The sequence below is a fragment of the Hemitrygon akajei genome, chromosome 12 (assembly GCF_048418815.1).
Source record: "Hemitrygon akajei chromosome 12, sHemAka1.3, whole genome shotgun sequence".
NCBI classification, from domain to species: domain Eukaryota; kingdom Metazoa; phylum Chordata; class Chondrichthyes; order Myliobatiformes; family Dasyatidae; genus Hemitrygon; species Hemitrygon akajei.
Genome location: NC_133135.1, coordinates 15,559,146 through 15,587,102, shown reverse-complemented (window position 1 = coordinate 15,587,102; position 27,957 = coordinate 15,559,146). Strand labels below are relative to the sequence as shown.

The following is a 27,957-nucleotide window of genomic DNA, read 5'->3' as shown; positions in this document are numbered from 1 at the left end:
GGATTAAAAACATGTGTGTGATGTTGTAGAAAAGCACAATTTTTGACATTCACCACAGCATTATTACCATAGAAAAGAAAATTATTTCTTAATTTTCTTTTCTATGGAAATATTCCTGTGGTGAATGTCAAAAATTGTACTACTTCAAGAACATCAAAACATATGCTTTAAATTCAACTAGTTGGCTTTGTTCCTGCATTATAGACTGTTAGTCATGGGAAAACTGAAGTCAGTCTTGGTTAACTGGACCCAATTGCAATTTCCAATAGTGCATTTCTGAGCAGTTTTGGCAGAACAGCGATTCTATTGTGTGGAGTTCTGGTCCCTACCTACCGGAAAGATATCAATAAAATTGAAAGTGTACCAAGAAAACTTGCAAGGATATTTCCAGGAATTGAGGACGTGACTTATAGGGAAAGGTTGAATAGGTCATGACTTTTTTTTCCCTGGAGTGTAGGAGAATGAGGGGAGATTTGATAGAGATATATAAAGTTATGAGAGGTTTAGACAGGGTAAGTGATAAGTGTGATAGGTGAAATGTTTTAGGGGAACCAGAGGGGGAACTTCTTCACTCAGAGGTTACTGTGAGTGTGGAACAAGCTGCCATGGGAAGTGGTGGAGGCGGATTTGAATGCAACATTTAAGAGAAGTTTGGATAAGTACATGGATGGGAAGGTTATAGAGGGTCATAGTTCGGTGCAAATCGATGGGACTTGGCGGAATAACAGTTTCCTCTTGCAGGGGAAATTTCTCCTTATCTCAGTTATAAAGGGATTTCCCTTTAGTCTATAGAGGAAGCAATGGGACTAAAAGCCAAAGTCCTCATGGATTGATGACCAATACAAGGGAATGAAAGTGAAGATAGTGGATACACTAGTTATTACTTTATAAACTCTGGATAGTGTGATGTACAGCATGGTATGAATAAAGGAATGAGAGATAAACATAACAAGATAACACAATAACTGTGAGAACAACACACACAAAATGCTGGAGGAACTTAGCAATTCAGACAGCATCCCTGGAGGGGAATAAACAGTCGATGTTTTGAGCCGAGACCCTTCATCAAGACTGGAGAAAATGTCACCTGCCAGTACGTATACTTTCCCTCCACTCCACCATCTTATTCTAGCTTCTGTCCGCTTATTTTCCTGTCCTGATGAAGCGTCTTGGCCGGAATCATTGACTGTTTATTTGCCTTCGTAGAAGCTGCCTGACCTGCTGAGTTCCTCCAGCATTTTGTGTGAGTTGCTGAAGATTTCCAGCATCTGCAGAATCTCTTGCATTTACAATAACTGAGAGAGACTGTAATTGATATACTTGCTGGGCAAATGAAATTTGTTGAAAAAATGCTGAAGATGAGTTTTTAGAATGTATGTAAGATGGACCTAGAATATTCAATTGAGTAGCTGGGGGGTTTGGGGAGGTCATAATCTATTTTAGTGAAGTCATAAGATTTAAGATATAGGAGAAGAATTATGCCATTTGGCCCATCGAGTCTAATTTACTATTCCATTATGGCTGATCCAATTTCCCTCTCAGTCCCAATCCCCATTTGCCTTAACTAGTCAAGAATCTATCAGACTCTGTCTTAAATATACCAAATGACTTTGCTTTCACAGACACCTATGCCAATGAATTCCATAGATTCACCACTCTCTGGCTAAAGAAATTGCTCCTTATGTCCATTCTATAAGGAGGTCACTCTGTTCTGTGGCTGTGTCTTCTGGTCTTAGACTTCCCCCACCAAAGGAAACATCCTCTCCACATCCTCTCTATCAAGGCATTTCAACATTTCAACATTTGTTCTATTACTGCGCAATGAGAAAGTATTAATTAATAATCCTATAGTCAGAAAAACATGAAAAAGTGCATGCACTATGATATAGAAGTTTAAAAGTTATATGATTCAGCCTGAATCACATACTCGTGAACCTCCTCTGGATGCTCTCCAATGCCTACACATCCTTTCTTAGATAAGGCACCCAAAACTGCTCACAATACTCCAAGTGTGATCTTCACACAGCCTTGGATCACCTGGACAACACTTATACTTCTGTCAGGCCATTGTTTATTGACTACATCTCAGGGTTTAACACAATCATTCTTACAGATATGATCAAAAAGCTTCAAAACCTCCCTCTCTAACTGGATCCTCGACTTCCTCATCGGAAGAGCACAACCTGTGTGGATCAGAAATAACATCTCCACCTTGCTGATTATCAACGTTGGTGCACCTCAGGGATGCGTGTTTAGCCTACTGCTTACTTTCTCTACATCCATGACTGTGTGGCTAGGCACAGCACAAATGCCAACTTTAAATTTGCTGATGACATAACTGTTGTAGGAAGAATGTCTCATGGTGGCGAGAAGGTGTACAGGACTGAGATACATCAGCTAGTTGAGTGGTTTCACAGCAACAAACTTGCACTCAATGTCAGTAAGACCAAAGAACAAATTGTGGACTTCAGAAAGGGTAAGCCAAGGTAACACACATTATAGAAGGATGGTCCCTCATAGAGGGATCAGAAGTGGAAAGAGTGAGCAATTTCAAGTTTCTGTGTGTCAATATCTCTGAGGATCTATCCTGGGCCCAACTATTGATGCATTTACAAAAAAGGCACAGCAGCGGCTATATTTCATTAAGACTCTGAAGACATTTGACATATCACCAAAGACACTCACAAATTTCTACAAATGTACCGTGGAGAGCTTTCTAGTTGGCTGCATCACCGTCTGGTATGAGGGGGCCATTGCACAGGATTGACAGGAGCTGCAGAAAGGTGTAAACTCAGTTATCTCCATATGGCCACTAGCCTCCGTAGCATCCAGGACATCTTCCAAGAGCGATGCCTCAAAAAGGTGGCATCCATCTTTAAGGACCCCCATCACCCAGATCATGCTACCATCAGGATGGAGGTACAGAGGTACAGAAGCCTGAAGGCACATACTCAGTGATTCAGGAACAGTTTCTTCCCCTCTGCCATCTGATTTCTGAATGGATCTGGAACCCAGAAACACTACTTCACTACTTTTTTGCACTAATTATTTAATTTATCTATTTTATTTATACGTATACTTACTGCAATTCACAGTTTTTATTATTATATATTACAATATACTGCTACTGCATAACAACAAATTCCACGATATTGCTGCTGATATTAAACCTGATTCTGATTCTAAAATATATTATTTTCATGCCACGTGATGGCATATCACATATCACATTCTGGGGAGAATGTGGCGGGAATTGAAACTCGATCGCTAGTGCTGTAAAGCATCGTGCTAACCGCTATGCTACTGTGTTGCCCATGGCAACTGAGGTTGGCAAATGTCCTATTTCTGTGCTTTCTGATGACATAACTCACAGCAGAAAGGTGAGTGGTGATGAAGACTGAAAGAGGCTGAGGGGGATATAAACATGCTGAATGATTGGGCAGCAACACCTCAAGTGGCGTATTGAGTGGAAAAATGTGAGTGGAAAGGCAGAACCTTTCTTAAATTGCTGGCAGATTAGGAAATATTGCTGTTCAAGTTAACCTAAGTACTGTAGTCACAAGACACAATGCAATAAAGTACAGATGTAACTTTAATAAAACAGTACAAACCAGGAATAGGCCCTTTAGCCCACAGTTGGGAAGGAAATTGATATATTGGCAAGGGATGTTAAATACAGTATTCAATTCCCACTATTGTCTGTAAGGAGTTTGTACGTTTTCCCTGTGACTACGTGGGTTACCTCCAGGTGCTCTGGTATCTTGCCACATTTCAAAGGTGCACAGGTTAGGGTTAAATTGTGGTCATGCTATATTCACACCTGAACAATGGCAACACTTGCAGACGGCCTCCAGCACAATCCTCAGACTGTGTTGGTCAATAACACTAAGGATGCATTTCAATGTATGTTTCGATGCACATATGGCAAATAGAGCTGACCTTTAATCTTTTATTGTGTTTATATTAGTCCTGATGATACTATTCCTGGAGCATTTTGTACAATTTTAGTCTGAAGAGCAGGGGAAAAAAGTACTTGCTTTCAGGGCTGAGCGGTGAAGATTCAGCAAAATCCCATGATACCTGATCTACTGTGCAATCAGAGCCTGAGCAGGCTAGGCCATTATTCCCTCAGGTTTAGAAAAAAATCCGAGGGGACAACAAAGGAGATATAAAGTACTTTAAGAGACATTTAGATAAGCGCAAGAATCTGAAGAAAGTGGAGGAATAGGGACATTGTGTGGGCAGCAGAGATTAATTTGGTGAGCCATTTGATTACTAATTGAATTGGCTTGACATAACGTTGTGGGCCAAAAGCCCTGATACTGTGCTGTACTGTTTTATGTTCCATGTTCCTCTGTCCTAGAATGTGGGATCATGGTCTTCAAATAAAGGATAAAGTCTTTAGGACTGAATTGTGTAGAAATTCCTTTACTCAAAGGGAGGTCACTTATTGGAGTTCTATTCTTGGGAAGTCAGTTATTGGTTGCATTTAAAACTGTAATCATTTACTTCAGCTTATTAAGGGTATCACATGATATGGTAATTGAGAAGAAAATGTTGTTTGAGGTGGAAGATCTTGTTGAATGGTGGAGCAGGCTCCACTTCTCCTAATTCTCCTCTTTCTTGGGTTCTTAGGTTCAAGAGCCTCCAAGAGGACCAAAACCTTGTTGTGGCTTGAAGGCTTGCATGCTTCAATAACCCAGAGAGCTATATTGGCTGCTCTCATGGCTCTTAGTAGGGTCACTCATGCCAAAAAGGTCAAGGGGTAGAGGACAGACTAAGAGTAGTCCACTGGTCCTCCAGTTTTGTGGATTCAACTCAGCCCTGACTAGTAAAACAGAACTGGAGTTATCCGGAGTTCAATCCAGATAAGTGTGAGGTGATGTATTTTGGAAGGACAAACTAGAAGTGCGGAGCACACTCGATGGGCCGAATGGCCGACTTCTGCTCCTTTGTCCTATGGACTGAGCACAGCATTAATGGTCAGTTACTTAAGAGTGTGGATGAACAAAGGGAACTTGGGGTTTAAATCCATACATCCCTCAAGGTCACTGCGGAGGATGATAGGGTAGTTAAGAAGGCCTATGGGATGCTAGGCTTCATTAACAGGGGGATTGAGTTCAAAAGTAGAGAGGTCATGTTGCAACTCTACAAATCTCTGGTGAGACCGCACTTAGAGTATTGTGTTTAATTCTGGTCACCTCATTATAGGAAGGATGTGGAAACTATGGAGAGGGTGCAGAGGAGATTTACCAGGATGTTGCCTGGTTTGGAGAAAAAGTCATATGAAGCAAGGTTAGCAGAGCTGGGACTTTTCTCTTTGGAGCGTAGAAGAATGAGAGGGGACGATAGAGGTCTTCAAGATTATGAGAGTCATAGATAGGGTGGATAGACAGTACCTGTTTCCCAGGGCACCAATAGCAAACACCAGAGGGCATTTGTACAAAATTAAGGGAGGGAAGTTTAGGGGAGACATCAGGGGTAAGTTTTTTACGCAGAGGGTTGTGAGTGCCTGGAATGACTTGCCAGGGATGGTGGTGGAGGCTAAAACATTAGGGGTATTTAAGAGCCTCTTGGACAGGCACATAGATGAAAGAGAAGTAGAGGGTTATGGGGTAGTGTGGGTTTAATATGTTTTTTCTTAAGGATTATATGGGTTGGCACAACATGGAGGGCTGAAGGGCCTGTACTGTGCTGTAATGTTCTATGGTTCTATGGTGACTGTTACAAAAGCAGCAATGAAGAATCCTTCTATGAGTGACAGTATTCCTGAGTCTCCACCTGGAACTTGTACGACCGACAGTCAAGAAAACTGAGCTTCTGACACAATGAAGGAAGCCCTGAACACCACCTGAGATGGAGGACCTTTATTGCTGCCTTAAACATCAGTGGCATAACAGGCAGTAAATGTAAGAAGGTTCAAGTGGAGTGAGACCTGCACCCACAACTCTCTGCCTCTGAAGTGAGAGTGTCATTGGTAATATACTAAACAAACCCTTTACTCTGACGTTCACTTTCATCCCCCTGCATGATCACAACAGAAAAAAGACTTCAATGCTCACACGTTCAACAAAATCATAGTTTTGATTGGCATTAGAAATACAAATCAGATGTTTCTATCAGTAAGATACATTGGAACAATTCTGACCCTTGGTCTCTGACCACTGTGCACATGCCAGCACCAATCCAGGCCTTGATATGAGCTGTAAGGACCAATAAAGCTGAACTCAATGATTCACCTTGACATCAAATTGTTCATTGTTACTATAATAATTCCACATTTCTATTTTATAATATGTATTACCATTTTCCATGAATCCTGGTAGGCACTTGGCCTGTCCTCCTGTTCTGACCGTTATCTTTGTGGTACCTTCGAATCCCTGTACACGAACTTTAACCGCATATCTTCCTTTTCCACTGTAGTCGAGGAAATACTTAGAGTAAATCCCGTCATTCCTGACGATATCAGCACCTAAAGTCAAAATAAATGAATATAGACTACTGTCATAACATAAAGAAATGTGAATACAGAAACATTAAATGACTGTACAAGAGGTACAAGAGATATTAAAGCTGCACTAATAATTGTCCATGTTAAAAAATAGCATTATGGAGGAGACTAACAATACAATATGTTCAAACAATGAACTTCAAAACTTTCTTTGATTGTTGTGATGCATTGGCTTTGATGTCAATAGAGACACAAAGCAGTGCTTTGGCCGAATGAGTCCACGATCCCATTCAGCTAGACCCAATTTCCTACATTTTGCCCGCATCGCTCCAGGGTCCTACTTCCATGTACTTTCTTAAATAATACTATACTGTAATCTGCTTCAATCACTTACTTCTTCTGGCAGATCATTCCATATACTCACCAGACTCTACGTAAAAAGTCGCCCCTCAAATCTCTTTTAAAAACTTTTCCCTCTCATTCTAAGTCTATGTCTCCTAGTTTTAGATTCCCTTAATTTGTGGAAAAGTACTGTTACTATCCACCTAATCGATACTTCTTATAATTTCAAACACTATAAGATTGCCCCTCATTTTCCAAGTTTTCAATACATTGATAAATTTTAATCTTTTAATCTTTCATTTATTCTTTTTATTGTTATGTATCTGGTTATAACCACTAATGCTAATATTTGACTTGCATTTCAGAGTCACGATATGGTGTATTAGACAAGATAATTCTGACCTTCTCTAAAAAACTCCAGTGAAATAAATTGGTATGGATTTCTAAAGAAACAATCCCACTGTTTGTGTTCACCCTTGGGGGCTTCCCTTTTATAGTCCCCATTGATAACTGAATATAAACTGGAGAGTTTTGTTGGCCCTACCACCACATCCATAAGGAAATGGTATCGAAAGATAAAAACATAAGACAATATCACAAGTTGGAATCTAATTTAAACCAAGCTACACCAACTATCTTTTGATCTAGAGCTGTTTAGCTTTTTAGCTGCACAGAGACTAAATCTCAGCTTTATTTCAAGGTCAAAGTCAAAGTAAAAATTATTATCAAAGTACGTATATGTCACCATACACTACCTTGAGATTCATTTTCTTACATGCATTCACAAAAAAATAAAGAATTAGAATAGAATTTATGAAAAACTCTACATAAACAAAGACTGACAAGCAACCAATAAGCACCAGAAGACAATTAGTGCAAAATAAAAAATAAATAATATTGAGCACATGGATTGTAGAGTCCTTGAAACTGAGTCCATAGGTTGCAGAATCAGTTCAAAGTTCTGGTGAATTTAGTTATCTATGCTGGTTCAGGAGACTGATGGTTATAGGGTAATAACTGTCCCTGAACCTGGGGGTATTGGAACTAATGCTCCTGTACCTCCCATCCAATAGCAGCAGTGAGAAGACAGCATGGCCTGCATGTTGGGGTGTTTGATAATGGATGCTACTTTCTTGTGGTAGTACTTCATGGAAGTATATTAAAAGTCAATATAGACACGGTGTATACAGAGCATTCAGAGCAAGTGCAAGGCCTGGACTGGATGTATCATTGGAATTACTGCTGACTCAAGTCAGGAGATGAAGGGATGGTTGCCCTAGCAATGAGAGGAAGAAACATGCACCTGCCAACAAGAAGGTATGGATTGAGTTTGTGTCGAAGGAGAGCATCAGAAGCTCTGTACCGTGAAATCTCTGAATTTACTGAACCGAGTTATATTTATAACTTTATCTTTTTGTACTGTGATGCCTTATAATCACCTAACCGAACAGAGTGTCCATGGCTGAATGCTGAAAAGCCTTGAGCAAAGAAATTCCTGAGATTGTGATTTTGATTTTACCGACTTTATTGCATGAAGAAAAAGAGATTAAAGATGAGCTTAATTTGTCACACGTACATCAAAGCTTCGAAACATGCGCCATTTGCATCGACAATCAATGCAATCTGCGATTTTTAAAAGATGTTTTATTGAACTAGAATGTGGAAGAGCCCTTCCGTCCATTAGAGCCACACTGCCCAGCAATCCCCTGAATTTAATCCGAGTCTAATCACGGGACAATTTATAATGACCAAGTAACCTACCAACTAGTATAGCTTTGGAATGGAGAAGAAAACCGGAGCACCTGGAGGATACCCATATGATTATGGGGAGAAGGTACAATCTCTTCACAAACTGCAGTGGGAATTGAACAGCAACCTTACAGCTGGCACTGTACTAGCATTACACTAACTACTGTTCTACACCTCCAATACACCTCCAAATTTAGTGGTTTAATCTCACTAATTACATCTTGCATCACATCACATCATATCCTCCACCACATCACCTCTCATACCCACCTAATTCTGATCAACACTCACCCTTCACTTTCCTGATGAGCATCCAGTTATCTGTCCAACATTACCAGTGACCCTTTTCTTTATGCAATGTGACACATTAGCCTTATCATCTCCTGACTGAATGGGGACTATACTATGGCCAGACATTGAGATGGTCCAAGCATGGCGCTTGTAAAAACCACTGAGCAGATCACTGGGTTCTCCCTCTCTCCTACTTGTGACATTTACTGGCAATGTTGTATACAAAGGGCCCAAAGCATTGTTGAGGATCCCTACTGACAATCTCTTTAACCCACTACTATCAGGAAGGAGGTACAGGAACATCAAGTCTAGGGTTGCCAGACTGGGTAACAGCTTCTTCCCTTTGGCTGTGAGACTTGTGAAAATCCTGCCACCACCAAACTGTTTTCTGTTTACTGTACAGTTTGTTGTTTACTGTTTATATGTGTTGTGCTCTACATACATTGTGAATAATATTTTATTAGTTTATTTATGTTAATATTTTGTTTTATGTGCCGTGTGTGAACCATGGTCCAGATAACGTTGATTCATTTGGTTATACAATCAGATGGCAATAAACTTAAACTTGGACTTGTTAAGATTGTGACTTTGCCATGGCTAAATCACAATCGTTCCTTTTGTCCTCATCTGTCCAGAAGTGTCACAAGACATGCATGAAAATAATTCTTCAATGGCTTTCTCCCTTCCATGGGCACTGTGACAAGACGAATGGACCTACAGAAGAACTTACACATGTACCAAGGTGGGACTGTTCAAAAAGTTAGATTCTTGTCTGCTGAAATACAGGCCAGGAGGGAAAGGAAGTAAGCACCAGAATTCAAAGTCAGGTATTAATTGTGAAGGTGAAAAGCTTAAGAGAAACATGAGGGGGATCTTCTTCACTTAGAGGATGGTGAGAGTGTGGAACAAGTTGCCAACAGAAGTGGTAGATGTGGGTTTGATTCCACCATTTAAGAGAAATTTGGAGAGGTATATGGATGGGTAGGGTATGGAGGGCTATGGTCCAGTGCAGATCAATGGAATGAGATGGAATAACAGTTTCACACTGACTAGATGGGCCGAAAGACCTGTTTTTGTGCTTTAATGCTCTATGACGCAAGAAGTAGGGAGAAATGGAGATCATTTAAAGGCAGTGAAGATGAACGTGGGATCCACAGTGACTTGGATCCAAAGATATAATGTAGTGATGGAAGGTTGTTGCACAGTTCTAACAGCTTTGAAATACAATGTGTTATTAATCCCATCATTATGATCTATCATATAGTTCTTTAGAAAGGAAGCTAACTTTTGAATTATCTGCAGTTTTGGAACGTGCAATAGAACTACACTTTTTTTTATTCACGGGGACATTTAATGAGTCCTACCTAAGCCATCATCCAAGAGCTTCAATGTAACTGGAGGGCCACTGGGACGTTCAACAATAGCTGTCACATTTGTATTCAGAACTGGCTGAAATCCATAACTAACTTCCACGTAGCAAATCATCGGGCTGGTGGGATCCTTCCTGCCGATGTGCCCATTAACTTTGATTGGTGGAGCTTGTGGATCTGCTGCTCGTGATGTTATGATGATTGTTATGACCTGTTTGGTTCCTAGGTTTTGAATGCTGTAGATCCAAGTTCCAATCTAGGAAACAAAGAGTTAGAAAAATATTATTCTTCCTCATTGACTTGTTTCATATAATCTAGCAGAGCCCATGTTGTTCTTCTGCCAGCTGAACTGATCTCAGCCAAGACTCCCAACGTTCACTCCAATTTCTTTCACGGCTACACGGATCTACCATTGCTCTGTGCAGGGAATATTTACATTACCTGAAAACTCTGGGGTCATTTTCTTTTTTGTAATGCTATGGCTACTATGGCAATTGAGAATGAAAATTGAAAAATGACATATTTTTGATTTTATTTATTAATTGAAGTATATAATGAAATACAGTACAAAAAAGAAAATATTTAACATTTCGTAAGCTTTTAAACTTTTAAACTTGGATGGTATCTGTATTCATCAGGTTGGTGGTTTATTAACAACAAGCTATCCATTTCCATTCTAGGTTTATTATTACAATTTGTGACAGTGTTGCAACTTGAAACACTGACTATGTAAATATGTTAAATCTCTAAAATGTTTCAAAGTAAATATTGTGGTGTGTTTATCATTTAGAAAATCTATGGATTATATTCAGTAACACAATTAATTACATAGTTTCACAATTATATTAACATAAACTCAAAATCATTTTAACATTATAAGACCATAAGATATAGGAGAAGAATTAGGCCATTTGGCCCATCGAGTTTGCTCCTCCATTTCATCATGGTGGTCCAATTTTCCTCTCACCCTCAGTTTCCTCGATTTTCTCCCCATATCCCTTCATGTCATGACCTATCAAGAATATATCAACTCTGCCTTAAATATACATAAAGACTTGGCCTCTTCAGCTGCCTGTGGCAAGGAGTTTCATAGATTCACCACTCTCTGGCTAAAAAAATTCCTTCTTATCTCCATTCTAAATAGACAACCCTCTATTCTGAGGCTATTTCCTCTGGACTTTGACTCTCCTGCCTTAGGAAATATTCTCTCCACATCCATACCATCAAGGTTTTCAACATTCGATAGGTTTCAGTGAGGTCCCCCTCATTCTTCTGAATTGCAGCAAATACAGGCCCAGAACCATCAAATGGTCTCCATATGCTAAGCCATTCAATCCTGGAATCATTTTCGTGAACCATCTTTGAACCCTCTCCAGTTTCAGAACATCCTTTCTAAGATAAGGGCCCAGAACTGCTCACAATACTCCAAGTGAGGCCTCACCAGTGCTTTATGTAACAGAAAATTACAGCTGCGCATGAACAAAGGCTACGTGCATGGGAACATTTCAGTCTCCGCCGGCCACACACCCACGCAGCTTAGAGGGAACAGTACTCTTAAAATAGCCTCATTATTATTTGCTTGGCTTGGAAGCAATGGCCAGGACACTGATAGCTGACTGCTTTCCAGCTTTTATTACTGGGCATTGAATTCAGGAAGGGGGCAGCGCAAATGCTCCTGTCTACATCTTGATGAAAAGTTTGAAAGATATGCACAATCAACACTTTTTATTGACACTTTTACCTTCAACTATTATTAAGCGCACTAACTACAATGCCATTCTGCTGGAAGAAAACAGTTGTGCAGAAGCTGAAAGATACCAAAGCCAAACCTTTTCCACTCACTGTCAGTCTCATCTGTTCTCTAAAGATAAAGCTTAGCTTTTTTTGTTACATGTACATCAAAACATGCAGTAAAATGTAGCATTTGTGTGAACAATCAACATGGTCTGAGGATTGTGCAGGTGAAACCTACAAGTGATACCATGCCTCTGGCACCAACATAGCATTCACTTCTCTCTTATTAACTCCAACCCAACACTTACCTCTTTGCAACATTGGAGGAAACTGGGTCTCTCAGAGGAAAGCCATGTGATCACTGGGAGAAGGTACAAACTCCTTCCAGACAGTGGTGAGAATTGAATCATGATCGCTAATTGTCTGTGCTGTAAACTATTACAACTACAGCTACTGTGACAACCATGCTGTTCAGATATGGCTCCATTCTGCACAGCAGACTTACTGGCTTTGAACAGCAGATTGCACCTTTGGACTTCTGGAGAACTCAAAATATACCAGGGAAGTCGTTCTGGTGTGTAACAAAAAGCTCATTTCTCTCACCTGCCTCATGCCGTAGGATCTCAAATGTGCTGTAAGGAAGGGTGAGAGCACAGCTAACACAAAAGTTGCTTCACAGTTCCAGAACCCTGGTACAGTCCTGAACAATGAAACAACCTCACCTCTAACACGAGGAAATCTGCAGATGTTGGAAACTCAAGCAACACACAAAAAATGCTGGTGGAACACAGCAGGTCAGGCAGCAACTATAAGGAGAAGCACTGTCGATTTTCGGGCCAAGACCCTTCATCAGGGTCGGCCCAAAACGTCGACAGTGCTTCTCCTTATAGGTGCTGCCTGGCCTGCTGTGTTCCACCAGCATTTTGTGTGTGTTGCAGTAACCTCACCTCTACATGGATTCATCAGCTAATAAACTCAAAAGGCGAAGCAGTATTCAGGAAGAACTTTGATTGTCTGGAATCTCTATTATGCAGGCACAGTGAGTTCAAGCAGAAATAACAAAAGAAGTCTTCAGAATCATAAGCAATCCATTCAAGTATGAACTGCTACAGCTGTGAATGATCATAAGACCAGAAGACATAGAAGCAGAATCAGGCCATTCAGCCCATCAAGTCTCCTCTGCCATTCAGTCATGGCTCATCCCGGATCCCACTTAACTCCATATACCTGCCTTCTCGCCGTATCCTTTGATAACCTGACTGATCAGGAAACGATCAACTTCCACCTTAAATATACCCATGGACTTGGCCTCTACCATATCTGTGTCAGAGCATTCCACAGATTCTCCAGCTAAAAAAATTCCTCCTTACCTCTGTTCTAAAAGGTTGCCACTCAATTTTGAGGCTGTACCCTCTAGTTCTGGATAACTCCACCATAGGAAACATCCTCTTCACATCCACTAATCCTTTCAACTTTCAATAGGTTTCAATGAGATCCTCATGCATTCCTTTAAATTCCAGTGAATACAGACCTAAGCTGGCAAATGCTCTTCAAGTGTTAACCCCTTCATTCCCAGAAGCATACTCAAGAACCTCTTCTGGACACTGTTCAACGACAACACATAGTTTTTCCAGCCAGCAGGGTGAGTATCAGTGCAGTAGAGGTTCAGAATCAAAAAGGGTAGCAAATACAGTACTCATAGTGTTATATCTCAATGCATGGAGCATAAGAAATAAGGTGGATCATCTTGTTACACGATTACAGATTGCCAAGTATGATGTGGTGATCATCACTGAATCGTGGCTAAAGGATGGTTGTAGTTGGGAACTGAGTGTCTCAATTTACACGTTGTATCAGAGGGATAGGATGGTAGTCAGAGGGAGTGGTGTGGCTTTGCTGGTAAAGAATGACATGAAATCAGCCGAAAGATGGTGACATAGGATCAGAAGATGTTGAATCCTTGTGGGTTTATATTAAGAAACTGCAAGTGCAAAAGAACCCTGATGGCAGTGATATACAGGCCTCTCAACAGTGGCTGGCTGTGGACCACAGCTTACAACAGGAAATAGAAAAGGCATATCAAAAGGGGAATGTTATGATAGTCATGGGAGATTTCACCATGCACATTGATCAGGAAAATCTTATTGGTAATGGATCTCAAAAGAGTGAGTTTGTTGAATGGCATTTTAGAGCAGTTTGTCATTGAACGTACTAGGGGATCAGCTGTACTAGATTGGGCGCTATGCAGTGAACTGGAGGTGATTAGGGAGTTTAAGGTAAAAGAACACTTAGGAACCAGTGATCACAATATGATTGAGTTCAACTTGAAGTTTGATAGGGAGAAAATAAAGTCTGATGCAACAGTAATTCAGTGGAGTAAAGGAAATTACACTGGAATAAGAGAGGTGTTGGCCAAAGTATATTGGAAGGATATGTTGACAGGGGTGACTACAGAGCAGCAATGGCAAGAGTTTCAAGGAAAAATGAGGAAGGTGCAGGATAGATGTATTCCAAAAACAAAGAAATTCTCAATGGCTGACAAGGGAATTCAAAGCTAATGTAAAAGCAAAAGAGAGGGCATACAACAAAGCAAAAAAGAGTGGGAATACAGAGGATTGGGAAGCTTTTAAAATTCTACAGAGAGCAACAAGAAGAGTCATTAGGAGGGAAAAGATGAAATACAAAAGCAAGCTACCAAATAATATCAAAGTGGATAGTAAAAGCTTTTTCAAGTATGTAAAAAATAAATATGAGAGTGGATATAGGAAAATGAGGCTGGAGAAATAATTACAGGGAACAAGGAGATGGCAGATGAACTAAATGAGTATTTTGCATTAGTCTTCACTGTGGAAGACACTAGCAATGTGCCAGATGTTGAAGGGTGTGAGGGAAGAGAAGAGTATTATTTGGAGAAGTTGCTCAAAAAGCTGAAAGATCTAAGGATATATAAGTCACCCAAACCAGATGAGCATCAACCTAGGGTTCTGAAAGAGGTAGTAGTAGAGATTGTGGAGGCATTAGCAATGATCTTTCAAAAAAAAAATCACTGGAATCTGGCATGGTGCCAAAGGACTGGAAAATTGCAAATGTCTCTCCACTCTTTAAGAAAGGAGGAAGGCAGCAGAAATGAAATTATACACCAGATAGCTTGACAGTGGTTTGGAAGATGTTGGATTCAATTGGTAAGGTTGAGGTTATGGAATACTTAGTGACACAGGACAAGACAGGACAAAGCCAGAATGGTTCTCTTAAGAGAAAACATTGCCTGATGAACTTGTTGGAACTCTTTGAGGATATTACAAGAAGGATAGATAAAGGGGATGCTGTGGATGTTGTATATTTGGACTTTCAGAAGGCCTTCGACAAGGTGCCACACGTGAGGCTGCTTACCAAGTTAAGAGCTCATGGGATTACAGGAAAGCTACTGGCATGGTTACAGCATTGGTTGATTGGTAGGAGGCAATGAGTGGGAATAAAGGGGTCCTTTTCTGGAAGGCTACCAGTGACTAGTGGTGTTCTGTAGGGGTCAGCGCTGGGACCACTTCTTTTCATGCTGTATATCAATGTTTTAGATGATGGAATAGATGGCTTTGTTCCCAAGTTTGCAGGTAGTGTTGAGGAAACAGGTAGGCTGCAGGTCGATATTAGGCAATTGGACAAGAGAGTGGCAAATGAAATACAATGTTGCAAAATGCATGGTCATGCACTTTGGTAGAAGAAATAGATTTGCAGCCTAGTTTCTAAATAGGGAACAAACCTAAAACTCTGAGATGCTTAGGGACTTGGAAGTTCTTGTGCAGAAGGTTAACTTGCAGGTAGAGTTGGTGATGAAGAAGGCAAATGCAATGTTAGCATTCATTTCAAGAGGTCTAGAATACAAGAGCAAAGATGTGATGCTGAGGCTTTATAAGGTGCTGGTGAGGCCTCACCTTGAGTATTGTGAACAGTGTTGGGCTTCTCATCTTACAAAAGATGTACTGGCATTGAAAAGGGTTCAGGGGAGGTTTACAAGGATGATTCTGGGAATGAAAGGGTTATCACAGGAGGAACGTTTGATTGCTCTGGGTCTGTACTTGCTGGAATTTAAAAGAATGAGGGGGATCTGATTGAAACTTTCAAGTGTTGAAAGGCCTAGACAAGGTAGATGTGGAAAGGATATTTCTCATGGTGGGGGAGTCGAGAACAAGAGAGCATAGTGGGGCATCCACTTAAACCAGAGATGTGGAGAAACTTCTTTACTCAGAGGGTGGTAAATTTGTGGTGAATTTATTACCACAAGCAGCTGTGGAGGCCAGGTCATTATTGTTCCTTTTACCAAAATGGATTATCATGCATTTCCTAACACTGTATTCCATCTGTTTCTTCTTTGCCCATTCTTTCAATTTGTCCTGCTGCCATCTCATTGCTCCCTCAACACTACCTTCCCCATCACCTTTCTATGTATCATCCACAAACCTTGCCACAAAGCCATTAATTCCATTATCCAAATCATCAACAAACAATGTGAAAAATAGCAGTCCCAATAATGAACCTTGAGGAACACCATTTGTCACTGGTAGCTAACCAGAAAAGGCCCCCTTTATTCCCACTCACTGCCTCCTGCCTGTCAGCCATTCCTCTATCCACGCCAGTATCTTTCCTGTAACATCACTGGCTTTTTTATCTTGTTAAATAGCCTCATGTGTGGTATCTTATCAACTGCCTTCTGAAAGTACAAGTAAATGACATCCACTGTCTCTCCTTTGTCCACCCTGTTTGTTACTTTCTCAAAGTACCTTAACAGATTTGTCAGGCAATATTTTCCTTTACAGAACCCATGCTGAATTTACATAAGAAAATAGGAAATGGGAGCAGGAGGAGGCCATCCGGCCCATCGAGTCTGCGTCACCAAAATTTAACTTATTTTATCATTAGTCTCCAAGTACCCCAAAACCTCATCCTTAATAGTAGACTCCAACACTTTCTCAACCACTGAGGGTAGGCTAACTGGCCTATAATGCCCTTCCTTTTGCCTTCCTCCCTTCTTAAAGAGTGGAGTGACATTTACAATCTTCCAGTCCTCTGGGACCATGCCAGAATCAAGTGATTCTTGAAAGATCATGACCAGTGCATCCATTGTTGACGAGGGTAAGGCAGTGGATGTAGTCTATATGGACTTCAGCAAGGCCTTTGACAAAGTTCCACATGGAAGGTTAGTTAAGAAGGTTCAGTTGTTAGGTATTAATGCTGGAGTAATAAAATGGATTCAACAGTGGCTAGATGGGAGATGCCAGAGAGTAGTGGTGGATAATTGTTTATTGGGATGGAGGCCGGTGACTAGCGGGGTTCCTCAGGATCTGTTTTGGGCCCAATGTTGTTTGTAATATACATAAATGATCTGGATGATGGGGTGGTAAATTGGATTAGTAAGTATGCAGATGATACGAAGGTAGGAGGTGTTGTGGATAATGAGGTGGGTTTTCAAAGCTTGCAGGGAGATTTATGCCGGTTTGAAGAATGGGCTGAACGTTGGCAGATGGAGTTTAATGCTGAGAAGTGTGAGGTTCTACATTTTGGCAGGAATAATCCAAATAGAACATACAGGGTAAATGGTAGGGCATTGAGGAATGCAGTGGAACAGAGAGATCTAGGAATAACAGTGCATAGTTCCCTGAAGCAGGAGTCTCATGTAGATAGGGTGGTGAAGAAGGCTTTTCGAACGTTGGCCTTTATAAATCAGAGCATTGAGTACAGAAGTTGGGATGTAATGTTAAAATTGTACAAGGCATTGGTAAGGCCAAATTTGGAATATTGTGTACAGTTCTGGTCACCGAATTATAGGAAAGATATCAATAAATTAGAGAGAGTGCAGAGACGATTTACTAGGATGTTACCTGGGTTTCAGCACTTAAGTTACAGAGAAAGGTTGAACAAGTTAGGTCTCTATTCATTGGAGCGTAGAAGGTTGAGGGGGGGATTTGATCGAGGTATTTAAAATTTTGAGAGGGATAGATAGAGTTGATGTGAATAGGCTGTTTCCATTGAGAGTAGGGGAGATTCAAATGAGAGGACATGATTTGAGAGTTAGGGGGCAAAAGTTTAAGGGAAACACGAGGGGGTATTTCTTTACTCAGAGAATGATAGCTGTGTGGAATGAGCTTCCTGTCGAAGTAGTAGAGGCCAGTTCAGTTGTGTCATTTAAGGTAAAATTGGATAGGTATATGGACAGGAAAGGAGTGGAGGGTTATGGGCTGAGTGTGGGTAGGTGGGACTAGGTGAGATTAAGAGTTCGGCACGGACTAGGAGGGCCGAGATAGCCTGTTTCCGTGCTGTGATTGTTATATGGTTATATGGTTATTATCTTTTCTGCAGCCTCTCTCAGGACTCTGGGTTGTAGCCCATCTGGTCCAGGTGGCTTATCCACCTTAAGAATTTGATTTTGCCAAGCACTTTTTCCTTTGTAATAGCAACAGAACTCACTCCTACTCCCTAACACTCATGGACCTCTGGCAGACTGCTAATGTCTTCCACAGTGAAGACAGATGCAAAATACCCATTAAGTTCATCTGCCATTTCTTTGTCCCCATCACTACTTCACCAGCATCATTTCCTAGTGGTCCAATATCAACTCTCCCCTCCCCTTTACTCTTCCTATAACAAAAGAAATGGTATTATATTATATTAATATAATATAAAATTATATTATTGGCTAGTTTGCCTTCATATTTCATCTTTTCCTTTCTTATAGTTTTTTAGTTTCCTCTTGTTGGATGTTAAAAGCTTCCCAATTATCCAACTTTCCACTCACTTTTGCTACCTTAATGGTCCTTTCCTTGGTTTTTCTCCAATCCACCTGAGCAAGTTCCTCTCCCATGCCTCTATAATTCCCTTTATTCCATTGCAATATTGATACATGTGATTTATGCTTCTCCTTCTCAAATTGCAGTATGAATTCAATCATATTATGATCTTTGGCTCCTAAGGGTTCCTTGACGTTAAGCTCCCTATTAAGATCTGGGTTAGTACACAACACTCAATCTTAGATAGCATTTCCCTGAGTAGGTTCAAGCACAAGCTGCTCTAAAAAGCCATCTCAAAGGCACTCAACAAGTTCCCTTTCTTGTGATTCAACACAAATCTGATTGTTCCAATCCCCTTGCATATTGAAATCCCCCATTACAATTGTGACATTACCCTTATTACATGTCTTCTCCAGCTTCCTTTGCAATCTCAACCTCACATCTTGGCTATTATTTGGAGGCTTATATATGATTCTCATGATGTGTTATTTTTTACCCTTGTTGTTTCTTAACTCCATCACAAAGATTCAACATTCTCTGACCCTATGTCACCTGTTTCTAAAGATATAATCCCATCTCTTACCAACAGAGCCATACCACCACCTATGCTTTCCTGCCTGTCCTTTAGACTCAAAATATATGCCTTCCTAAGCTCCCAACTATGACCTTCTTTCAACCACAACTCAGTGATGCCCACAACGTTATACCAATAAATCTCTAGTTGTGCCACAAGTTTGTCCACTTTATTCTGACTGCTATGCACACTTAAATATAGTCCTGCATTCTCACCCTTTTGAATTTTGCCTCTGTAGTACAATTTAATTCTTTGTTCTTGATGCATTTGTCTCCAGTCTTTGGCTTGCTCTTCCTTACATTAATGTTACATCCATCAACTACTTGTAAACCTGCTGGCTCATCCTCAGCTCTGTCATACTGGCTCCCATCCCCCTGCCATATTAGTTTAAACCACTTCCAACAGATAACTCTAGTAAACATGCCTTCAAGAATATTGGTTCCCCCCCACCCCACCACCAGATTCAAGCTCAACCCGTCCCTTTGGTACAGATCCCACTTGCTTCAGAAGAAGTTCCAATCATCCAGAAATCAGAATCTAGTCCCTGCTCCCTGCTCCAATCCTTCAGCCATGCACTTATCCACCACCTCATTCTATTCCTATCTTCTCTGTCATGTGGCACAGGGAGCAATCCCGAGATTACTATCCTTGCGGTCCTGCTCGTCAGCTTCCTTCCTAACTCTCTGTATTCTGTTTTCAGGACCTCCTCCCTTTTCCTACCTATGTTGTTGTTACCAATATGTACCATGACTTCTGGCTGCTCATTCTCCCTTTTCAGGATATTGTGGACACATTCAGAAACATCATGCACTCTGGCACCGGAGAGGCAAGCTACCATCCATGTTCAATTTTTGTGTCCACCGAATCGTCTATCTGCCCCCCTGACTATAGAGTCCACTATTACTGCTGACATTCTCTTCAGTTCCCTACTCTTCTGAGCTAGAGGGCCAGACTAGCTGTTGCTTCCACCAGGTATGTCACCCCTCCCCCCCCAATGGTACTCAAAATGGAGTAACACACGCAATATGCTGGAGAAACTCTGCAGGTTGGTAGCATCTACAGAGACGTTTTGGGTGGAGAGTCTGCTCTGTGAGTCTCACAGAAGATTCATCAGCCAGCTCATACTCTGGAGCTCTAGACAGGGAGCAAAACATCCTCTGTCCCAGAGAGCATCTCACCCAAAACGCTGGAGGAACTCAGAAGCTCAGGCAGCTGCAATGGAACAGAGGAACTTTGGCCAGGAGGTGCATTTCATACTTACTTCTTGGGATGCTGATGGCTGCTGTGGAAAATAGGGTCATATCTGAACTGAGAATGGATGAGAATGCATTTGGACAAATTAGCCAGAGCAAACAGACAATCAACTAGAAAACAATCGAAAAGCAAAAGCAGAAATACACAACTGGTCAAACAGCACCCAGATGAATGCTTTAGCCATTATAGCACATATTTTGATCCATACCTCTGCAGTGCCATTAATCTTAAGACGGGCTGATCTTGCAGACTGATCTATTTTGAAGTCAGAATTACTGTAAGTATTTCCGCTGGGGTCATGTACAAATATTATTGGATTATCTCTCTCCCAATTCACCACAAAAAAGGTGTCATTCCCAACTGTCTTATCAATGACAACTGTGTCATTCAACCAGCCGCTGGTCTCCAAGCTTTGTCCTGAGTTTTCAAGCTGGAACCAAACAAACAGAATTATTACTTTACTGTAATAAAATCAGTAAGTGAAATTAATGGTATTTTCCCTAGCTAAGTTGCTGGATGAACTTTAGTTGTGGCTAAATAGCAGAATCTAAAAGGATAGAACATAGAACATTGAAGAGAACAGGGCAGGAACAGGCCATTCGGCCAACAATGTTGTGCCAAACCAGTTAAAAATCCATTTTAAAAAAACCCGAAAACTAATCCCACCTACCTATATTATGTCCATATCCCTCCATCTTCCTTACATCCATGTGCTTAGCCAAACACCTCTTAAAAGATCAACACGTACAAAAAGGGTCTCGGCCCGAAACGTTGACTGCTCATTTCAACGGATGCTGCCCGACCTGCTGTTCATCCAGCTTTTGTACGTGTTGATTTGACCACAGCATCTGCAGTGTACTTTGTATTTATCTCGTAAAAGATGTTTGCCTTTATGCCTTTACCACCATACCAGGCAGCACATTCCGGGCATTCACAACTCTCTGAGTAAAAAACTTACCACTCACATCCCCCTTCAGCCTAACGCCTCTCACCTGCAATGCATGCCCTCTGGTATTAGACATTTCAACCCTGGGAAACAGATATTCTTTGTCCACTCTAACTATGCCTCTCATAATCTTGTAAACCTCTATTAGATCTTCCTTTAGCCTCTACCACTCCAGAGAAAACAACCCAAATTTATCCAGTCTCTCGTGATAGCACATGCACTCTAAATGAGGCAGCATCCTGCTAAACCTCTTCTGCACCCTCTCCAAAACCTCAACATTGTTGCTAAAGTGGGGTGGCCAGAACTGTACGCAGTACTCCAGATATGGCCTTACCGGAGTTTAATAAAGTTGCAACAAAACCTCCCGACTTTACAACTCAATGCTTCAACTAGTAAAAGCAAGCATTCCAGAGGCCTACATAACCACCTTGTGGACCTGAGTAGCTATTTTCAGGAAGCTATAAACTTAGATCCCAAGATTGGTCTTCTCAACAACACTGTTTTGGACTTTGCCCTTAACAGTATACTGTCTCCTTGCATTTGCCCTACTGCCATTTCTTGCCCATATCGAACTGATCTATATTGCACTTTTTGCCAGTCTTTTACCCTATCCACAACTCCACGAATCTTGGTATCATCTGCAAATTGACTAACCTACCCAACTATATTTTCATCCAGGTCATTTATATACAATTCATATATCAGAGGTCCCAGTAGAGATCTCTGTGGAACACCACTAACTACAGACCTCCAGCTCAGATAAGTCCCTTTGAGAACTACCCTCTGTTTGCAACGCCCAAGCTAGTTCAGAATTTAAACAGTCAATTCACCGTGGATCCCACATATCTTAATCTTCTTGATTAGCCTCCCATGAGAGACATCGTCAAACATCTTATTAAAATCCATGTATACAACATCCACTAGCCTACCCTCACAACCTCTCTCATCACCTTGTCAATAAATGCAATCAAGTTAGTAAGGAATGACCTGCCACACACAGAGCCTTGCTCACTCTTCCTAATTAGGCCATGGGTTTCCAAATGCTCATATATCCTATCCCTAAGAATTTTCATCAGCAATTTCCTGACACTGACGTGAAACTCATAGGTTAATAGTTCCCAGGATTTTCCCTTGTTCCCTTCTTAAATAGAAGTACAACATTAGCCACCCGCCAGTCCTTGCCTGTGGCTAGAGAGGACACAAAATCATGGGTCAGGGGCTCAGCAATCTCACCTCTTACCTCCTACAACAACCTGGGGTAAATCCTTAATACTCATTAGGAGGCCCAACACTTCCTCCTCCTTGACCTCTAAACACCCTAATGTATTTATACAGTCAGCATTAATGCCCATCCTCCATACCCTTTTCCTTGGTAAATACTGAAGCAAAGTACTCATTACGTACCTCAATCATAATGTCCATATCCAAGCAAATTTTTCCCCCTTCACACCTCACATCTTCTCCCTAGTTATCCTTTTACTTGATGTATGTATAGAATGCCTTGGGATTCACCTTAATCCTTCATGACCCCTCTTTGCATTCTTAATTCCCATCTTCAGTTCATTTCAGTCTCTTTATACTCTTCGCGCTTGGTTTGATCCTGACTTCAGAAGCTTTGCACAAATTTTATTTTTCTTCTTGACTAAACTCATCACCTCTCTGGACATCCAAGGCTTTCTTATCTTTCCATCCTCATCCTTCCTTCTAATAGGAGCCTTTCCTGTACTCTGTCCAATTGCTCTTTAAGCACCCTCCACATGGATGATGTGGTCTTGCCAGAGAAAAACTGATCCCAATTAACTTAATTCCCAAAGGGGTATACTTGTTGCCGAGGGGAATGGCCACAGGGGAACCCTGCACAGATGGATGGCATGGTATGGAATTAGACCATAAGACATTGGAGCAGAATTAGGCCATTTGGCCCATCAAGTCTTCACCTCCAATCTATCTTGTCTGATTTATTAGCCTTCTCAATCTCATTCTCCTGCTTTCTCCCCAAAACCTGATCTCTGTTCCGAAGCCGTGCTCTTTGCTTCTAGATTCCCCCCATTATAGGAAACATCCTCTCCACATCCACTCTATCCAGGCCTTCCAATATTTAATAGATTTCAATAGGATCACAGCCCCCCCATCACCATTCTTCTAAAATCCAGCAAGTACTGGTTCAGAGCCATCAAACACTCATAATATGTTAACCTTTTCATTTCTGAGATCATTCTCACGTAGCTCTTCTGGACCCTCTCCAATGCCAGCATATCCTTTCCTGATAAGGGGACCAAAATTCAAAGTTCAAAGTAAATTTTATTATCAAACTACATATATGTCACCATATACAACCTTGAGAATGTTTTCCTTGTGGGCATACTCAACAAATCTATATAGAAACTATAACAGAAGTAATGAACGACCACCCAATTAGGGTATTCAACCAGAGTGCAGAATAGAACAAACTGTGCAAATGTGAAAAGAAGAAACAATAATAATAAATAAATAAGTAATAAGTATCAAGTACATGAGATGATGAGTCCTTGGTAATGGAAGCATTTGAATGATGGGGCAAGTGAAGTTGAAGGAAGTAATCTGCTTTGTTATAAGAATCTGATGGTTGAGGGATAGTAAGTATTACTAAATCTGGTGGCGTGAGTGCTAACCTTCTTCCTGATGACAGCAGTGAGAAGAGAGCATGCCCTGGGTGGTGGGTGTCCCTGCTGACGGATGCTGCTTTCCTGTGACAGTCTTTCATGTAGACGTGCTCAGTGGTTGGGAGAGTTTTACCTGTGATGGACTAAGCAATGTCCACTACTTTTTGGTACATTTTTCCTTTCAAGGTGTTTCCATACCAGGTTGTGATGCAGCCAGACAATCTTTTCTCCACTTCAGATCTATAGAAGTCTGTCAAAGTTCTAGATGTCATATCGAATCTTCACAAACTCCTAAGGAAGTAGAGGCACTGCTGTGCTTTCTTAGTAATTGTACTTACGTGCTGGGCCCAGGATACACAATTGTCCAAGTGCAGTCAGATTTCATGGAAGTAAATTATTGTGGAATTTGTAGCTGTCTAACATCTCCAGTCCAGGGTTGAATCCGGACCTCTTGTGTAGAGTTTGCAAACTCTCCCAGTGATTACATATGTGCTCCTACTTCCCAAAGGTACATTGATAGCCATTTTTGCTACATGATGATGGTGCCTCCATTGGTGGTTATTCAATGAAATGGGGAATCAATGGGCATGTGATGGAATAAATGTTAGGGCTAAAGAGGGAAAGGGAAATCGGATGGAGTCATACAGTCATACAATCATACAGGAGAGAAACAGACCTTTCAACACATCTAGTCCATGCCATCCTTGTCCTATCTACCTGCACCCAGCCTATAGCCCTCCATACTTAGGTCTTCAAGTCCCAGCAACATCATTGTAATGATAGATGGGGTTGCTCTGATTTGCAAGGCCTCTTTCAGTGGTACAACAATATAGTACCTAATTTTATTGATTGTGGTAATATGGAGGAATAAACTTCATAAGTACATGCAACACTCTTTAAACTATTATAGTTTTCGATACAGGTCCCCTTGTGTGCCACAATGAATTGCTACAAACCAGGGGAAGTGTGGCTTGGTTCATGGACGATGCTGCAGGAATGAGTCTAGAGTCTCGGGTTGAATAGATAGTTGGAAGACCACAGGAATAGCAAAGAGGTGAAATGGAAGTCAGAGACTCAAGCAGTGACTAAGATGGATGTTAGACATGGAAGCATTTTGGCAATGTGGCCCCTTGGCATTAATATCTGCAATGGAACAGTTTAGGTAGGATCTTACTGAAAAATATTCAAACCTGGATGGACAGTTGGCTGATGTTGCCATTTCCTGATACTAATCCCGTGAAGGAATCAATTAATCCATTTACATCCACGTTATCAGATGCTGCAAACTGTAAGCCCCCTGCAGGACAAAAATGACAAATTTTACAAAAAGCTCAGCTATTATTTATGACACATACTAATTGAAAAAAGGTGGGTGGCATGGTATCATTGCATTTAGTGTAACGGTATTACAATGCCAGCATCCAGGTTCAAATCCCACTGCTGTCTGTAAGGAGTTTGTACATTCACTCCTTGACCATGTGGGATTCCATAAGACTATAAGACATAGCAGTTGAATTAGGACATTTGGCCCATCGAGTCTGCTCCACCATTCAATCATGGCTGATCCTTTGTTCCCGGGTTCAGTCCCACTGCTCGTAACCTTTGATGCTGTGTCCAATTAAGACGCTGTCAAGCTCTGCCTTAGATACATCTAACAACATGGTCTCCACAGCTACCCATGGTAACAAATTCCACAAATTCCCCACCCTCTGGTTAAAGCAATTTCTCCGCATCTCTGTTTTAAATGGACGCTCCTCCATCCTGGGGACAAGGTGCCCTTTTGTCCTAGACTCCTACATCATGGGAAACAACCTTTCCACATCTAATCTGTCTAGGATTTACAACATTTGAAAGGTTTCAATGAGATCCTCCCCCTCATCCTTCTAAATTCCAGTGAGTACATGCCCAGAGCCATCAAGGTTCCTCGTATGATTACCTTTTCATTCCCGGAATCATCCTTGTGACCCTCCTCTGAACCCTCTCCAATCTTTTCTTAGATGACGAGCCCAGAACTGTTCACAATACTCAAGGTGAGTAGTGCCTTATAAAGCCTCAGCATCACATCTCTGCTCTTTATTCTACACTTCTTGAAATGAATGCTAACATTGCATATGCCTTCCTCCACCACCGACTCAAAGTGTAAGTTAATCTTTAGGGCGTTCTGCACCAGGACTCCTAAGACCCTTTGCATCTCAGATTTTTGGATTTTTCTCCCTGTTTAGAAAATAGTCTACCCATTTATTTCTACTACCAAAGTGAATGACCATGCATTTTCCAACATTGTATTTCATTTGCCACTTTCTTGTTCATTCTCCTAATCTGTCTAAGTCCTTCTGCAGCCTACCTGTTTCCTCAACACTACCTGCCCCTCCACCAATTTTTGTGTCATCTGCAAACCTGGCAACAAAGCCATCTATTCCATCATCTAAATCATTTATATATAGTATAGAATGAAGCGGCTCCAACACCGACCCCTGCAGAACACCACTAGTCACTGGCAGCCAACCAGAAAAGGATCCTTTGATTACCACTTACTGCCTCCTACCACCAGCTAATGTTCTAACCATGCCAGTAACTTTCTTGTAATACCATGGGCTCTTAACTTGGTAAGCAGTCTTATGTGTTGCACCTTATCAAAGGCCTTCTACAAGTCCAAATATAAAACATCCACTGCATCCCCTTTATCTATCCTACTTGTAATCTCCTCAATGAACTCCAACAGGTTCAACAGACATCCTCACTTTGTCCTATCTTGTCCTGTTTCACCAAGTACTCCATAACTTCATCCTTAACAATTGACTCTAACATCTTCCCAACCTCTGAGGTCAGGCTGACTGGTCTTTCTTAAAGAATGGACTGGCTTTTGCAATTTTCCAGTCCTCTAGCACTATGCCAGTGCCCAACGATTTTTGAATCATTGCTAATGCCTCCACAATCTCTATGCTACCCCTTTCAGAACCCTTGGGTGCAGATCATTTGGTTCAGGTGACCTCTGTCAGCTTTTTGAGCAGCTTCTTCCCTTGTAATAATAATTGCACTCACTTCTCTTCCCTCACACACTTCAACATCTGGCACACTGATAGTGTCTTCCAGAGTGAAGACTGATACAAAATACTCATTTAGTTCATCTGCCATCTCCTTATCCCCTGTAATTTTTTATCCGGTCTCATTTTCTAGTGGTCCTATATCTACTCTCATCTCTCTTTTATTTTTACATACTTGTAAATGTTTTTACTATCCACTTTGATATTGTTTGTTAGCTTGCTTTCATATTTCATCCTCCTAATGACTCTTTTCTTCACTTTCTTTAGGCTTTTAAAAGCTTCTCAAACCTCTATCTTTCCACTATCTTTTGCTGTGTTGTATGCTCTCTCTGCTTTTACATTAGCTTTGACTTCCCTTGTCAACCACAATTGTACTATTTTGCCATTGAGTATTTCTTTGCTTTTGGAGTACATCTATCTTGCATGTTCCTCATTTTTCCCAGAAATGCACACCATTCCTGCCAGCATTGACATTCCTGCCAGCAGCTACTTCCAACTTACTTTGGACAACTCCACTCAAACCACTGTAATTTCCTTTACTCTTCTGAAATACTGCTATGTCAGATTTTACTTTCTCCCTAAACATTTCAAGCTGACCTCAATCATATTGTGATCACTGCTTCCTAAGCGTTCTTTTCCTTCAAGTTCCCTTGTGGCCTCTGGTTCATTACGTAACACCCAATCCAGTATAGCTGATCCCCTAATAGTCTCCTCCCATAGTTCACTGATGTACAGGTTAGTTAATGGTCACTTGAGTGTATTTGGGTAGCACTGGCTTGTT

The 27,957-nt window shown here is 41.1% G+C and overlaps 1 protein-coding gene across 1 annotated transcript in view; it reads right to left on the bottom strand.

The window, feature by feature from the left end:
- The window catches only part of LOC140736546 (calcium-activated chloride channel regulator 1-like), a 106,695-nt gene that overhangs the window by 25,788 nt on the left and 52,950 nt on the right, over nt 1-27,957 (bottom strand). Inside the window, exons 9-13 of the mRNA XM_073062378.1 lie at nt 25,323-25,429; nt 20,753-20,974; nt 10,198-10,459; nt 6,305-6,472; nt 4,586-4,607 (exon numbers count right to left, since the gene is read on the bottom strand). Coding sequence (XP_072918479.1) covers nt 4,586-4,607; nt 6,305-6,472; nt 10,198-10,459; nt 20,753-20,974; nt 25,323-25,429 — 781 coding nt within the window. The remainder of the gene's footprint in view (nt 1-4,585; nt 4,608-6,304; nt 6,473-10,197; nt 10,460-20,752; nt 20,975-25,322; nt 25,430-27,957) is intronic.